Source organism: Anguilla anguilla, chromosome 13, assembly GCF_013347855.1.
Source record: "Anguilla anguilla isolate fAngAng1 chromosome 13, fAngAng1.pri, whole genome shotgun sequence".
NCBI lineage: Eukaryota > Metazoa > Chordata > Actinopteri > Anguilliformes > Anguillidae > Anguilla > Anguilla anguilla.
Genome location: NC_049213.1, coordinates 1,881,651 through 1,898,220, shown reverse-complemented (window position 1 = coordinate 1,898,220; position 16,570 = coordinate 1,881,651). Strand labels below are relative to the sequence as shown.

General features: G+C 40.8%; 2 protein-coding genes and 6 non-coding genes across 11 annotated transcripts in view; 6 read left to right on the top strand and 2 right to left on the bottom strand.

Annotated features, from left to right (window-relative positions):
• si:dkey-49n23.1 (semaphorin-3D) overlaps window positions 1-2,084 on the bottom strand; it is an 88,365-nt gene extending 86,281 nt beyond the window's left edge. Inside the window, exon 1 of one of the 3 annotated variants that reach the window (XM_035388899.1) lies at window positions 1,926-2,084. The gene's annotated coding sequence lies outside the window, so the exon portion shown is untranslated. The remainder of the gene's footprint in view (window positions 1-1,925) is intronic. The other 2 variants (XM_035388897.1, XM_035388896.1) reach the window with 2 other exon arrangements.
• A 2,746-nt stretch (window positions 2,085-4,830) lies between these two features.
• ssuh2.1 (ssu-2 homolog, tandem duplicate 1) overlaps window positions 4,831-16,570 on the bottom strand; it is a 35,486-nt gene continuing 23,746 nt past the window's right edge. The window contains exons 11-13 of one of the 2 annotated variants that reach the window (XM_035386813.1): window positions 6,195-6,302; window positions 5,285-5,322; window positions 4,888-5,095 (exon numbers count right to left, since the gene is read on the bottom strand). In XM_035386813.1, coding sequence (XP_035242704.1) covers window positions 5,011-5,095; window positions 5,285-5,322; window positions 6,195-6,302 — 231 coding nt within the window. In that variant the 3' untranslated portion in view covers window positions 4,888-5,010. Of the gene's footprint in view, window positions 5,096-5,284; window positions 5,323-6,194; window positions 6,303-16,570 lie in introns of both variants that reach the window. The other variant, XM_035386812.1, reaches the window with a different exon arrangement.
• On the top strand, window positions 7,421-7,493 carry trnar-ucg. Its single transcript has one exon. It is a non-coding gene; the product is annotated as a tRNA-Arg (tRNA).
• On the top strand, window positions 7,644-7,716 carry trnar-ucg. Its single transcript has one exon. It is a non-coding gene; the product is annotated as a tRNA-Arg (tRNA).
• Window positions 9,315-9,387, top strand: trnar-ucg. Its single transcript has one exon. It is a non-coding gene; the product is annotated as a tRNA-Arg (tRNA).
• On the top strand, window positions 12,024-12,096 carry trnar-ucg. Its single transcript has one exon. It is a non-coding gene; the product is annotated as a tRNA-Arg (tRNA).
• Window positions 13,702-13,774, top strand: trnar-ucg. Its single transcript has one exon. It is a non-coding gene; the product is annotated as a tRNA-Arg (tRNA).
• On the top strand, window positions 15,387-15,459 carry trnar-ucg. Its single transcript has one exon. It is a non-coding gene; the product is annotated as a tRNA-Arg (tRNA).

Here is a 16,570-nt window from a genome sequence, read left to right as displayed (position 1 = left end):
GCTAATTAGCTAATTGGGTCAGAGTAAGTAGTGTAAGCAAAAACGAGCACATGCACAGGGAACGGAACTGCCCGCCTCTCACGGAAACGCACTGCGTGAACGGAACATTCCACACCACCGTAAAATGGGTACTTTCAAAGAAACAATGGTTTTGACACATTCCGGAATGCTCATGTTCAGCGTTGCCCAATTAATCCGCTTCATTTCTGGAAAAAAAAGTGCTTTAGGAAAAAAAAAATATTGCACAATACTTTAAAAACAATCCAAGGAAGAAGAGAAAACTGATTTCTGGCTGCTCGAAGGCTAGGTCACCAAAGCAGGACGCCCACAAAATTACAAAGAGCACAGGTCAGTCACCTCAAATAGGGCTAAATATATAAAATGAATCAATAAATTAATAAGTTAATAAATATAAATGTTCACACATACCACACGCACAACCTTCACCTCAGTCATGTTTCCTTTTTCCTTTTTCAGAAGCCACAGAACTTTTCTCCCACCTTTCACGACTCGAGGGAGAAAACACTGCTGGTACATGAGCGGAAACAACAAAACGGAGAGACGGACTGTGTGCGGAGGAGTAAACATCATAACAGGAAAAAGACACAATGCGCGGGATGTTACTCAGACCTTACAGAGACCGCGGGAACATTCTACAAAAAGGGGTCTGGGGTGACGGGAAATTTGTGTCACCCTCGTCTGTGAGACCCGGCAGAAACTTTTTGACACGTTCATCTGAACGTGTTGCAAAACTTTCGAAGAACTGACGAGTTTTTTTTTCTTTTCCCCCCATCTCGTGAAAACACAGTGTGTCTTATTCATTTTTAGATCATAACGTCTGTCATGACATTCCACTCGGAAGATGGTGGAACCGACCCTGTCCATCAAAACAGGGTCGGTCCCCACTGGACTAAAACAATAATTCGCGAAGCACCTTAATCTTTCCACACACTCGAAATGTCAGGCTCAGCCAAGAAACGGAGGCGTCCACGGGGTAACGAGGTAACTGTAACTGTAGATAGAAGAAATTAAAGGAGACCCATTCTAATTATTTAAACGAAATCAATCACTCCAGGTAAGAAGTGGACGGTGTTAAGAGGCCTACGCAGTTCGAAAAAGCGAAAACAAATCACTCATGTTTAGTTGTATGGGAGGTCAGTAACTTTATGAAAATGTCTGTCAACCTTACAGTACATATTTCCAGTGCAGAATTTCAATCGAAGATTTGACACGATAATTTGTTTCCACTGTTACTCTGTTTGTTTACGGATTAGCGTTCATTTAGATTTTATTTTAGACTATTTTACAAATATATACCATAATATTTACAGAATAAGCCAATTATTGAAAGTGAAATGAGTTCTAGGCTATAACAGTTTTTGGGTAGACCAGTGGCAAACTTTTGTTTGCGCTCTAAACTACAATGTGTAGCCAGGTCTTCAAATTGTTTAAGTTTTCTTTGAAATGTTTGACTGACGCAATTTACTGTTTACAACTGCACTCACTCAGACTGTATAAACACGAATGCGTATGGCTGCGCTCGCACGGGAGTCGATGAAACCCACGGGTACAAAACCACATCACTGTTAACCTGCGCGCTGAATTCTTCAAGCGTACTGGCTTGACATCTGATTTCCGCCAGTATAACATCAGCAAGGAGGGTTATATTAATCTACCACACCAAAATAACATTTTTTAAAAGTCCGTACTCTCATTTGTTTTCGTTTCTAGTATTCATACATTGTATTTGTTGCATTAGACCACGCTCTACTGTGCCCTCCATCCCAGCATTAACCGGCGTTTGCAAACGAGCACATTTAAAATATGATCCGTTTAAATATATATGATTTTTAAATTGGCTAAAATTTGAATGATTTGAAAAACACCCCATATAACAATCTAGGTATATATTTGTTTAAACTTACCGGTTTGTTTCCGTTTGTGACGTTTAAAACTAATAATTCCGAGCAAATTTTCCTTTTTTGTGACAGGAGGCGACACAGAACTCACTCCACCTTGAGCGAAGCAATGACGTCTATCTCATCCACTTCTCTCCACGTTATAAACAAACGTGGCGCGTGTGAGGAAAGCCACTCCTTCCCATCGTCATCTATTGCGCGTTATTTGCTCTCCAAACTCTTTCCTCATTTCAGTAATGCCCCACAAATGCGTATTTGTTCTCACAACTCAGACTGTTTAATTTTGCACAGGTGTTTTGGTAATGAAAACCACTTTCAGCTTCTGAATACAAACGCAGTTTACTGGACAATATTCAATTAAACGCTCCAGCAGTAGGCTACACAGTGAGTGGTGGCTTTTTAGAAAAAGGATTCAGTCGGGTGATTTCCACGTTAGAACGGCTTTTGAAAGCTCAGGAAAGTCCGAATTAACTTCCCGTTACAGTCAGCCAGGTCTCGCCAACTTATTCCTTTATCTACGAGAGGAATGATTTTCTCCTATATTATTAATTATATTCTATTTTAATGTATTTTTTAGGACAGTAATAAGTATAATGGCCGTGTACAGTGTTTGAACTCCTAAACATGACCGAAAATTTGTAAAAACAACTAACAATTGCTTGTGCATGAATGTACCTCTCCTCGTGGACTTAGTTTTGTTGTATTTGAAAGCAGCATTGATTTTTTTTTTTTGGGGGGGGGGGGCGGCAGATCTGACTCAGGAAAGACATCATGCGTCAACCGCTACACAATGTAAAATATTTCTGGCACGAAATACGAAGCCGGTCGCCAGAGGTGAAAACGTGCCTCATATGTCTTCATCACTTTCATTAAAAGCAACAGGAGGAACCTCTAAGAGTATACAGGGAAATATCTGGGTTTGCACGATAATTTGGAAACAATCTCTGAACGATGCTGTGACTTTCAACTCGTTGACAAAACTGAAATGCACATTAATAACCCAGATTTTCTTTATTGCGCAAATATAAAAATCTTATAACATGCCCTTTTACATTGAACAATCCATCTTACTGTGTACTTGTCCATCCTTTAAAACAGATGCACACTACCTTTCTTTCACCCTCCCCCCTCCCCCCAGCATAAAAACGCAAACCATATACCGTTCAAAGTTAAAAGAGCGGTGATTAGGCGGAGTTCAAAGACACCACTGGTGAAAGCGGCCCGCAAAGTTCCAGAGCTGTGTTTTGTGTGCATAGTGCGTAGGCTACTTCTGGTTTCGACTGAAGAGTCCTTGGATTTCCCGCCTCTTTATGGGGCTACATGTTTTCTGGGTCGGGGCAGCGTACTCAAGGGCTGCACGAGAGGGTAGATCAAGCGAGACGCGGACTGGAGCACGTCAGAGCGGGACCAGAGTCCCGCTCCTGCACGATCTTCCCGGCTAGTCCCAGCCGACCGTCTGCGGTTAAAAGAGCTCTCCAGTCGGAGAACTGTTACTCTGATCTTAAATACCTTGCTCTGTTCCTTTTTAACTCGAGAGACTGTCCAAACTGCAGGTGTGTGCGTGCATGAATGTGTACATGCGTGTGATTGTGTGTGAACACGTGTATGTTTGTGAATGTGCGTGTTGTCATTCTCAAACAGGAACTTCGGGATGGAATACTCATAAACACCCAGCTTTAAAAATTAGTCCAAATGGAAGTGGGACCATTTTTAAAATTCACGCAATATTATTCAATGTTTTAACATCCAGTGGCAACTGCAAGGTCAAAGTTTAGTTTATTATATTACAAATATGAAAACATACAAAACAGAATTCCATTGTGTTTGAGATAAAACAAATAATTCACTGCCTTGCCTGAAAAAATTACAGCTGCAACAGGTTTTTGAGTCATTTCTACATGGGGCATTATTTTTAAAAAATGCTATGAGACCATCATTGTCAGATCAGCACAGCTAGTTTAAGTAAAACCAATGTGGGGTTTTCCCCCATATTTAAAAGCTCAATTACATTGGACCCTACTTAAATATTTGTGTTCATATTCATTACGATATTCCTAAGCTAACAAATAATTACAAATAAGTTTGAATTGTCAAGTAACCATTGGTGAATTTCCACTCAAGACTGCAGAAAATTGTCGCTCCAATATCGTTGTATACTCTTTTCTAAGAAATGACAAAAAAGCGATCATTTAAATAATTTCCCTTTTCTGTGTTTCATTGTTCTACTTTGGAGGTCCAGGACACACTGCTACAGATCTGGTGTCTGTGACAGCACACATCGAGCTAATGAACTCGGCTAGCAGACTGAACTCACTGGTGCTGGGAGATGAGCAGCTGTGCTAGTCGCTACACTAAAGACGAGCTCACGGTTAGCGAAGCAGCTAGCCAGCATACTGAGCGGATCGCTACACTACTCCCCACTGAATCAACACAGGCACTGACGTTGGGCCTAAAGGACTTAACCTTAAGTTCAGGGGTTAGCACAACTGCCTCTCACACAGGCAACCAAAGTTCAATTCCTGCCTGTTCCTACAGATTTCCTACAGATTTCCAATCAATAAAAAGGTGAAGACCTCTAAATGATTACTTATTTTTTTCTTGATTTATTGATTAAAGCAGAAATTTGCAAAAGATATGAGTAGAAAAGAAAGAAAAGATACAAGTTGAATCAACTTCACTTTTATTATTAGTTAGCTGAATGTCTCAGTGAATATGAATATTTAAGTAGGTTCAACATAATTAAGTTTTTAAATATTGAGGAAAACCACCCTGGTTGCACTAAAACTAGCTGTGTTTGTCTAACATTTACTTAATAATAAGTAGAAATGACTCAAAGACCTCAAGGCAATTTTCTGCATTAATCTTTTTGACTAGAAGCAGTGAATTATTTTTCAGTGTAAAAGTATTGTTTTGTAAAAATAATTACATCTGAAAACAAATAAATGTACAGTTGTTACAGTATGTGCTATACATATAAGAAAGAAAAAGAATAGAAATTGATATTGAATTTAGTAATGTACTCAAGGAATCATCCCAAATGATTACAAAATAGAGCAACTCGATGGATATTTTGGAGTGTAAACCTTGTTTTCTATTCCGTAGACAAAATAGTTGAAGTCCTTTCCTTTGTAGGTGTAGAAGACACGCGTGAGAGGGACCAGTTCAATGCTCTGGCACTAGGAAGAAACCCAAAATATACACGTTTAAAATCAGCACATGAAAAAGAATTCTGGGAATATTACTAGTCTCTCGCTGTTAAAAACTTTCAACCAGAGCCAACTCTAGTCAGTGCTGACATCTACTGGAAAGATCACGTACTGCACATTATCCCTGAATTTTCACTCCCATTAAAGCACAGTGTGTACCTCACACCAGCCTGACAATTCACGGTTTCACACCAGACCTGGGAAAAACGCATATGAAATACGTTAGATGTTGGCAAAATTTGAAAACACTGATGAGAATAGATTATATAACATTATATTACTTCCCAAAACACAATCGTGCAAAAAGTTTGTTCTAAAAATTGGTGAAAATAGTTTTCATTTAAAATCAACCTTCTGGAATGTTACTTGAGTTAGTTCAAATATTTAAAATACTTATCTGACTCAGTTTTCAGGAAAAAGTGCATACATAATCTTTCATAAATCAAAATCTTTGACAATACACATCTGTATCTTATACAGAACTTTATTTTACTGTCATATAGATACTTGCGGCACAACCTTTGTTTAACAGCGCCGGGGAAAGACAGACAGACAGTGAAACAGACACGCAGACACACGCGGCCAGTCATACTGACAGACACACACACACACATGCACGCAGACTGACAGACAGACTGGCAGGCAGACAGGCAGATAGGCAGGTAGAGAAACAGACAGACAGACAGACAGACAGACAGACACACACACACACACATGCAGGCAGACAGACAGACAGGTAGACAGACAGACAGGCAGGCAGGTGGGTGGACAGACTGACAGACAGACACATACACACATGCAGGCAGACAGACAGACACACACACACACGCAGGCAGATAGACAGACTGACAGACACACACACACATGCAGGCAGACAGACAGACTGACAGACAGGCACACAGGCAGGCAGGCAGACAGACAGATGGACAGACAAACAAACATGCAGGCAGACAGACTGACACAGACACACACACGCACACATGCAGGCAAACAGACAGACAGACAGACAGAGAGACACACGCACATGCAGGCAGACAGACACACAGAAAGAAAGTGAACCTTCAGCTACCTGATGAAGGATTCTGCTGACAGTGGAGAACTTGCCCAGATGCTCCTCAATCATTTTCTGCGACATGTTACAGATATCCAGGTCAGGGAAGCCCATGACTGGATACACCTGAGCAGGCAAACAGGAGCAGTGTTAACAGGGAGTTTTCCTTGCCACTGTTGCTTTAGGTTTGCTCCTGTGGGGGTTTAGGCCAGGGTTGTCTGTGAAGCATATTGTGAATGTTGCTGTGAAATACGCTATATAAATAAGTGTGCTTGATTGATTTGATTGATTAACAACAGCAAACATCAGGGGGCTTGTCACAGGCTGAAAAAAACAGTCACAGACCTCAATATGATGTGGATAGGGTTTGCAGCTGTTCTGCAATAAGCAGCACAAAAGCATCCCATTTTTCATAGAGGATCTACCCCTCAGTGTTTGACAGTTCAATGTAGCTCCACTTCACATAGAGTTTATGAGACCTCACTGTCCCATTACTATAGTCAGTACGATCCACTAAACTGCTCAAATGCGTGGCCTAATGCATGAGGTGCCTGGCATTGGCTCAGAAGATTGAGGGTGCATGTCCCTTTGTGGCTGTTGAAGAGAGATTCATGTTTTGTTCTACAAGATAAATTACACCCATTAATATCTCAACCGTGAATTTTGACACCGTTATGTGCTTTAAAAAAGTCAGTTGCTTACAAGTCGCAATATTGAAACTACAATGGTTCTCACGTGCAGGCAGGCTAGTGTGCAAACTTGAGTGGTGGTTACCAGAAAGCGACTGTTGTTGTAGCTTCAATTCAGCAAATTGTTCGCAACTGACCTTTTAAAAGCACAAAAAAGCTTTGTAATCCACGGATGAGATATTAATTGGTATAATTCATCTCGTAGATAAAACGTGAAACTCTCTTAGGCATAGGTTCACCACAGACCTTATTTTCAGCAGAAAACAAAATCCCTTTGGGAAAAAAAGCCTTGGAAATCTGACAAGGTAACCCATGGCACAAACATGTAAACTTACTTCTGAGTTGCAGGACTACAAACTGTAACATTCCATTAGGAAGCTGTTTCGGACACAGCCTTTGTTCCAGATTATACACTGCATTACCATCAGGCCTTGGCTCAGTTGGAGCACCCCTACTCTTCCTCAGTGGACCTGAACACAATTTTTCTTTGGTTTAACATCATTCCATCTCATCTGCTCCGTTGCACCCAGTGACATGCAACAAAGCATGTGATCTGGCCGTGTGGCCTAATGGATAAGGCGTCTGACTTCGGATCAGAAGATTGAGGGTTCGAGTCCCTTCGTGGTCGTTTTTTTTACCCTTTTTCTAAATGGATTCCTTTAGCATTAAGCAGTGCGGATAGTGTGCTGCACAAACAGCACTCACTATTGCTTTGGTTTAACATCATTCCATCATTTGCTCCGTTGCACCCAGTGACATGCAGAACAACATGTGATCTGACCGCGTAGCCTAATGGATAAGGCGTCTGACTTCGGATCAGAAGATTGAGGGTTCGAGTCCCTTCGTGGTCGTTCCTATGCCTGTTCTCTAATTGGTTTCCTTTAGCATTAAGCAGTGCGGATAGTGTGCTGCACAAACAGCACTCACTCTTTCACTAGTGGATCTATCCTGCGGTGTTTGTTCCTCAGTTCCATCTAGCTCCTCTCCACAAGAAGTTTATGAAACCGCTGAGATGGCAGTTCTTAGTTGCTCCTCCATTGTAATGAGTGAAGCTGGAGAAACAATTATTCACAAAATGGAATCAAATTGTTTTGAAAAAAAGAAACACAGAACTCTGAGTTCCATGTCAGAGATCTACCCATTATAAGGATCTTAGATTTAGTCTTGGAAAGAGAGCACTGACCTACGTTGCCGAGATCGTCAGCTGTTGTTCAGAAGATCATTTCAGAGATGATTTGGCTATGTCTGAAAGAGCTTACATGCCTACTATTGAGTACATAAATTGAGTACACTGGATGAAAAAGTTAAGTTGGGGAAAGTTTCTCTAATTATCAAGGACTAACAATCCCCAGATGATATACTTATTTATTTGGTTTCACTGAATGTATAAGTGAGCACAGTAATCGGGAAGTAAACAACACGGTTTAGGAGGTCACACAAAGAGGAAGAGGCGGAGTCATCTTTGAGCCCTGTAAATAGGAGGGGAAGAGGCGGGGCCTGATTCCTACAAGGGAAGGACGACTTACAACACTTCCACAGTACCGCTGGAAAATAGTATGGAGGATATTTTTTGCATACTGCCCATCGCATACGAAAAAATACACATTACTAAAAGCAGGCAGTAGGTTTAGTAGACAGTTCATATAATGAAGACACAGTAATGAAGTGTTACAGTGATGACGTCTTTTTGAAAGCCAACCCGGATGTTTCTTTCGCCATGGGTTCCCTCGGCAGATTTCCAATGCTTCTTTCCCACTGGGATTTCGGTTTCTGCCCAGAATAAGGTCTGCGGTTAACATATACCTAAGAGAGTTTCATGTTTTGTTCTACAAGATAAATTACACCCATTAATATCTCACCCGTGAATTTTGACACCGTTATGTGCTTTAAAAAAGTCAGTTGCTAACAAGTTGCTAAATTGAAACTACAATGGTTGTCACGTGCAGGCAGGCCAGTGTGGAAACTTGAGTGGCGGTTACCAGAAAGCGACCATTGTTGGAGTTTCAATTCAGCGAATTGTTCGCAACTGACTTTTTAAAAGCACAAAAAAAGCTTTGAAATCCACAGATGAGATATTAATTGGTATAATTTACGTCGTAGAACAAAATGTGAAACTCTCTTGGGCTTACGTTCACCACAGACCTTATTTTCAGCAGAAAACAAAATCCCTGTGGGAAAAAAGCATTGGAAATCTGACAAGATAACCTATGGCACAAAAATGTAAGCTTTTTTTTAGTTTTAGGACTACAAACTGTAACGCTCCATTAGGAGGCTGTTTCGGACACAGCCTTTGTTCCAGATTATACACTGCATTACCATCAGGCCTTGGCTCAGTTGGAGCACCCCTACTCTTCTTCAGTGGAACTGAACACAAGTTTTCTTTGGTTTAACATCATTCCATCTCATCTGCTCCGTTGCACCCAGTGACATGCAGAAAAGCATGTGATCTGGCCGCGTGGCCTAATGGATAAGGCGTCTGACTTCGGATCAGAAGATTGAGGGTTCAAGTCCCTTCGTGGTCATTCCTATGCCTGTTTTCTAAGTAGATTCCTTTAGCATTAAAGGAGTACCATGGTGATTTTCACACTTTCTTGGTTTTATGTGCTATTTGCACAAGAGGCATTGAAGAAACACAATGAGCAAAGTATTAAATATGTCCGTTCTGTATTTTTTGAGAAATATGCGTTTTAAATTCATCGTCCTATTTTCAACCGGTTGAGAAAGTTGTCATTTTGCTACGTCACAAATACAGTAACCACTCCCATTTCCACGCCCCGTAAAGAAATCTGACAGGACACACCGTCCTGCTGTTCAGACAATGCAAATATTTGACTAACGTTAGGTTCACATATATTAGAGTGCCTTTAGATTATTTCTGGTTATATTCATTTAGCTAGCTAGCTAACGTTAGCTAGCTAGGAGGTTTGCTTTCATGAGGCAATGTTATCGATAACGTTAGCTTGCTAGTTTGCTTTTATGAGGACGTTATAGTTGTGCTTTTATCTTAACTTGGCTAGCTAGATAGCAAAAATGATAATTGGATATAAGTCAACGTCCTTACCTTAGCTATCTATCGATACTTGATATACTACTAAGCTAGCTAGCTTGTGAAAATTCAGTCTCCCAAAGAGAGAGCGTATCATGGGGGTAGCTATGGTAACGGGGCACGGTCTGTCAATCATAGCTAACTGACGGTTCTCATTACCACGCCCAGACGGTTCGGGTGAATTTTTATAGTGGGAAATTTAGGCTTAGAAAAATACGTTTTAAAGTACATTGAAATGACTGAAGAATAAAAAAATTATGCACATTTGTTTTGTTGTTGCCTGAAGACAACTGGGAAGTGTCACGTTCAACCACCATGGTACTCCTTTAAGCAGCCAGTAATACAGTGAGGATGGTGTGCTGCACAAACAGCACTCACTATTTCACAAGTGGATCTATCCTGTGGTGTTTGTTTCTCAGTTCCATCTAGCTCCTCTCCACAAGAAGTTGAGAAAACCGCTGAAATTGAAGTTCTTAATTTCTCCTCCATTGTAATGAGTGAACCTGGCTGAACAATTATTTACAAAATGGAATCAAATCATTTGGAAAAATAGGAAACACTGAAGTCAGAGTTCCATATTAGAGATCTACCCATTACAAGGATCTCAGATTTAGTCTTGGAAAGAGTGAGCACTGACCTACGTCGTCAAGATCTTCAGCTGTTGTTTACAAGATCATTTGGCTATGCCTGAAAGAGCTTACGTGCCGACTATTGAGTACATAGCTTTCTCATCCAATGTACTGAAGTTAAGTTGGCGAAGGTTTCTCAAAATATAGTGGACTAAAAATTCCCATGTCATATACTCATTTCTGTGGTTTCACTGAATGTATAAGTGAGCACAGTTATCGATAAGTAAACAACACAATTTAGGAGGTCACACAAAGAGGAAGAGGCGGAGTCATCTTCGAGCCCTGTAAATAGGAGGGGAAGAGGCGTGGCCTGAATCCTACAAGGGAAGGAGGACTTACGACACTTCCACAGTACCGCTGGAAAATAGTATGGAGGATATTTTTTGCATACTGCCCATCGCATACGAAAAAATACACATTACTAAAAGCAGGCAGTATGTTTAGTGGATGGTACATATAATGAAGACACAGTAATGAAGTGTTACAGTGATGACGTCTTTTTGAAAGCCAACCCAGACGTTTCTTTCGCCATGGGTTCCCTCGGCAGATTTCCAATGCTTTTTTCCCACTGGGATTTCGGTTTCTGCCCAGAATAAGGTCTGCGGTTAACATTATGCCAAATAGAGTTTCACGATTTGTTCTACAAGATAAATTACACCCATTAATATCTCAACCGTGGATTTTGACACCGTTATGTGCTTTAAAAAAGTCTGTTGCTAACAAGTTGCTAAATTGAAACTACAATGGTTGTCACATACAGGCAGGCCAGTGTGGAAACTTGAGTGGCGGTTACCAAAAAGCGACCATTGTTGGAGTTTCAATTCAGCGAATTGTTCGCAACTGACTTTTTAAAAGCACAAAAAAAGTTTGTAATCCAGAGATGACATATTAATTGGTATAATTTACGTCGTAGAACAAAACGTGAAACTCTCTTGGGCTTACGTTCACCACAGACCTTATTTTCAGCAGAAAACAAAATCCCTGTGGGAAAAAAGCATTGGAAATCTGACAAGATAACCTATGGCACAAAAATGTAAACTTATTTTTGAGTTTTAGGACTACAAACTGTAACACTCCATTAGGAGGCTGTTTCGGACACAGCCTTTGGTCCAGATTATACACTGCATTACCATTACATTACAGGCATTTAGCAGACGTTCTTATCCAGAGCGACTTACACAACTTTTTACATAGCACTTTACATTGTATCCATTTATACAGCTGGATATATACTGAAGCAATGCAGATTAAGTACCTTGCTCAAGAGTACAACGGCAGTGTCCTTACCCGGGAATCGAACCTGCAACCTTTCGGTTATAAGCGCAGTTCCTAACCCACTGTGCCACACTCCGTCAGGCCTTTGCTCAGTAGGAGCACCCCTACTCTTCCTCAGTGGACCTGAACACAAGTTTTCTTTGGTTTAACATCATTCCATCTCATCTGCTCCGTTGCACCCAGTGACATGCAGAAAAGCATGCGATCTGGCCGCGTGGCCTAATGGATAAGGCGTCTGACTTCGGATCAGAAGATTGAGGGTTCGAGTCCCTTCGTGGTCATTCCTATGCCTGTTATCTAAGTAGATTCCTTTAGCATTAAGCAGCCAGTAATACAGTGAGGATAGTGTGCTGCACAAGCAGCACTCACTATTTCACTAGTGGATCTATCCTGCGGTGTTTGTTTCTCAGTGCCATCTAGCTCCTCTCCACAAGAAGTTGAGAAAACCGCTGTCATTGAAGTTCCTAGATGCTCCTCCATTGTAATGATTGAAGCTGACTGAACAATTATTCACAAAATGGAATCAAATTGTTCGGAAAAATAGGAAACATAAAACTCGGGTTTCCATATCAGAGATCTACACATTACAAGGATCTCAGATTTAGTCTTGGAAAGTGAGCAATGACCTTCGTCGCCGAGATTTTCAGCTCTTGTTCAGAAGATCATTTCAGAGATGATTTGGCTATGTCTGAAAGAGCTTACGTGCCTACTATTGAGTACATAAATTGAGTACACTGGATGAAAAAGTTAAGTTGGTGAAGGTTTCTCAAAATATAGTGGACTAAAAATCCCCAAATGATATACTTATTTATTTGATTTCACTGAATGTATAAGTGAGCACAGTTATCGAGAAGTAAACCACACGGTTTAGGAGGTCACACAAAGAGGCGGAGTCACCTTTGAGCCCTGTAAATAGGAGGGGAAGAGGCAGGGCCTGATTCCTACAAGGGAAGGACGACTTACGACACTTCCACAGTACCGTTGGAAAATAGTATGGAGGATATTTTTGCACACTGCCCATCGCATACGAAAAAATACACATTACTAAAAGCAGGCAGTAGGTTTAGTAGACAGTTCATATAATGAAGACACAGTAATAAAGTGTTACAGTGATGACGTCTTTTTGTAAGCCAACCCGGACGTCTCTTCCGCCATGGGTTCCCTCGGCAAATTTCCAATGCTTTTTTCCCACTGGGATTTTGGTTTCTGCCCAGAATAAGATCTGCGGTTAACATATGCCTAAGAGAGTTTCACATTTTGTTCTACGAGATAAATTACACCCATTAATATCTCAACCGTGAATTTTGACACCGTTAAGTGCTTTAAAAAAGTCAGTTGCTAACAAGTTGCTAAACTGAAACTACAAAGGTTGTCACGTGCAAGGCAGGCTAGTGTGGAAACTTGAGTGGCAGTTACCAGAAAGTGACTGTTGTTGTAGTTTCAATTCAGCAAATTGTTCGCAACTGACTTTTTAAAAGCACAAAAAAGCTTTGAAATCCACGAATGAGATATTAATTGGTATAATTTATGTCGTAGAAAAAAACGTGAAACTCTCATGGGCTTGCGTTCACCACAGACCTTAATTTCAGCAGAAAACAAAATCCCTGTGGGAAAAAAGCATTGGAAATCTGACAAGATAACCTATGGCACAAAAATGTAAACTTATTTTTGAGTTTTAGGACTACAAACTGTAACGCTCCATTAGGAGGCTGTTTCGGACACAGCCTTTGTTCCAGATTATACACTGCATTACCATCAGGCCTTGGCTCAGTTGGAGCACCCCTACTCTTCCTCAGTGGAACTGAACACAAGTTTTCTTTGGATTAACATCATTCCATCTCATCTGCTCCTTTGCACCCATTTACATGCAGAAAAGCATGTGATCTGGCCGCGTGGCCTAATGGATAAGGCGTCTGACTTCGGATCAGAAGATTGAGGGTTCGAGTCCCTTCGTGGTCGTTCCTATGCCCGTTCTCTAATGGGATTTCTTTAGCATTAAGCAGCCAGTAATACAGTGAGGATAGTGCGCTGCACAAACAGCACTCACTATTTCACTAGTGGATCTATCCTGCGGTGTTTGTTTCTCAGTTCCATCTAGCTCCTCTCCACAAGAAGTTGAGAAAACCGCTGTCATTGAAGTTTCTAGATGCTCCTCCATTGCAATGATTGAAGCTGACTGAACAATTATTCACAAAATGGAATCAAATTGTTCGGAAAAATAGGAAACATAAAACTCGGGTTTCCATATCAGAGATCTACACATTACAAGGATCTCAGATTTAGTCTTGGAAAGTGAGCAATGACCTTCGTCGCCGAGATTTTCAGCTCTTGTTCAGAAGATCATTTCAGAGATGATTTGGCTATGTCTGAAAGAGCTTACGTGCCTACTATTGAGTACATAAATTGAGTACACTGGATGAAAAAGTTAAGTTGGTGAAGGTTTCTCAAAATATAGTGGACTAAAAATCCCCAAATGATATACTTATTTATTTGGTTTCACTGAATGTATAAGTGAGCACAGTAATCGGGAAGTAAACAACACGGTTTAGGAGGTCACACAAAGAGGAAGAGGCGGAGTCATCTTTGAGCCCTGTAAATAGGAGGGGAAGAGGCGGGGCCTGATTCCTACAAGGGAAGGACGACTTACAACACTTCCACAGTACCGCTGGAAAATAGTATGGAGGATATTTTTTGCATACTGCCCATCGCATACGAAAAAATACACATTACTAAAAGCAGGCAGTAGGTTTAGTAGACAGTTCATATAATGAAGACACAGTAATAAAGTGTTACAGTGATGACGTCTTTTTGTAAGCCAACCCGGACGTCTCTTCCGCCATGGGTTCCCTCGGCAAATTTCCAATGCTTTTTTCCCACTGGGATTTTGGTTTCTGCCCAGAATAAGGTCTGCGGTTAACATATGCCTAAGAGAGTTTCACATTTTGTTCTACGAGATAAATTACACCCATTAATATCTCAACCGTGAATTTTGACACCGTTAAGTGCTTTAAAAAAGTCAGTTGCTAACAAGTTGCTAAACTGAAACTACAAAGGTTGTCACGTGCAAGGCAGGCTAGTGTGGAAACTTGAGTGGCAGTTACCAGAAAGTGACTGTTGTTGTAGTTTCAATTCAGCAAATTGTTCACAACTGACTTTTTAAAAGCACAAAAAAGCTTTGAAATCCACGAATGAGATATTAATTGGTATAATTTATGTCGTAGAAAAAAACGTGAAACTCTCTTGGGCTTACGTTCACCACAGACCTTATTTTCAGCAGAAAACAAAATCCCTGTGGGAAAAAAGCATTGGAAATCTGACAAGATAACCTATGGCACAAAAATGTAAACTTATTTTTGAGTTTTAGGACTACAAACTGTAACGCTCCATTAGGAGGCTGTTTCGGACACAGCCTTTGTTCCAGATTATACACTGCATTACCATCAGGCCTTGGCTCAGTTGGAGCACCCCTACTCTTCTTCAGTGGAACTGAACACAAGTTTTCTTTGGTTTAACATCATTCCATCTCATCTGCTCCGTTGCACCCAGTGACATGCAGAAAAGCATGTGATCTGGCCGCGTGGCCTAATGGATAAGGCGTCTGACTTCGGATCAGAAGATTGAGGGTTCGAGTCCCTTCGTGGTCGTTCCTATGCCCGTTCTCTAATGGGATTTCTTTAGCATTAAGCAGCCAGTAATACAGTGAGGATAGTGCGCTGCACAAACAGCACTCACTATTTCACTAGTGGATCTATCCTGCGGTGTTTGTTTCTCAGTTCCATCTAGCTCCTCTCCACAAGAAGTTGAGAAAACCGCTGTCATTGAAGTTTCTAGATGCTCCTCCATTGCAATGATTGAAGCTGACTGAACAATTATTCACAAAATGGAATCAAATTGTTCGGAAAAATAGGAAACATAAAACTCGGGTTTCCATATCAGAGATCTACACATTACAAGGATCTCAGATTTAGTCTTGGAAAGTGAGCAATGACCTTCGTCGCCGAGATTTTCAGCTCTTGTTCAGAAGATCATTTCAGAGATGATTTGGCTATGTCTGAAAGAGCTTACGTGCCTACTATTGAGTCCATAAATTGAGTACACTGGATGAAAAAGTTAAGTTGGTGAAGGTTTCTCAAAATATAGTGGACTAAAAATCCCCAAATGATATACTTATTTATTTGATTTCACTGAATGTATAAGTGAGCACAGTTATCGAGAAGTAAACCACACGGTTTAGGAGGTCACACAAAGAGGCGGAGTCACCTTTGAGCCCTGTAAATAGGAGGGGAAGAGGCGGGGCCTGATTCCTACAAGGGAAGGACGACTTACGACACTTCCACAGTACCGTTGGAAAATAGTATGGAGGATATTTTTTGCATACTGCCCATCGCATACGAAAAAATACACATTACTAAAAGCAGGCAGTAGGTTTAGTAGACAGTTCATATAATGAAGACACAGTAATAAAGTGTTACAGTGATGACATCTTTTTGTAAGCCAACCCGGACGTCTCTTCCGCCATGGGTTCCCTCGGCAAATTTCCAATGCTTTTTTCCCACTGGGATTTTGGTTTCTGCCCAGAATAAGGTCTGCGGTTAACATATGCCTAAGAGAGTTTCACATTTTGTTCTACGAGATAAATTACACCCATTAATATCTCAACCGTGAATTTTGACACCGTTAAGTGCTTTAAAAAAGTCAGTTGCTAACAAGTTGCTAAACTGAAACTACAAAGGTTGTCACGTGCAAGGCAGGCTA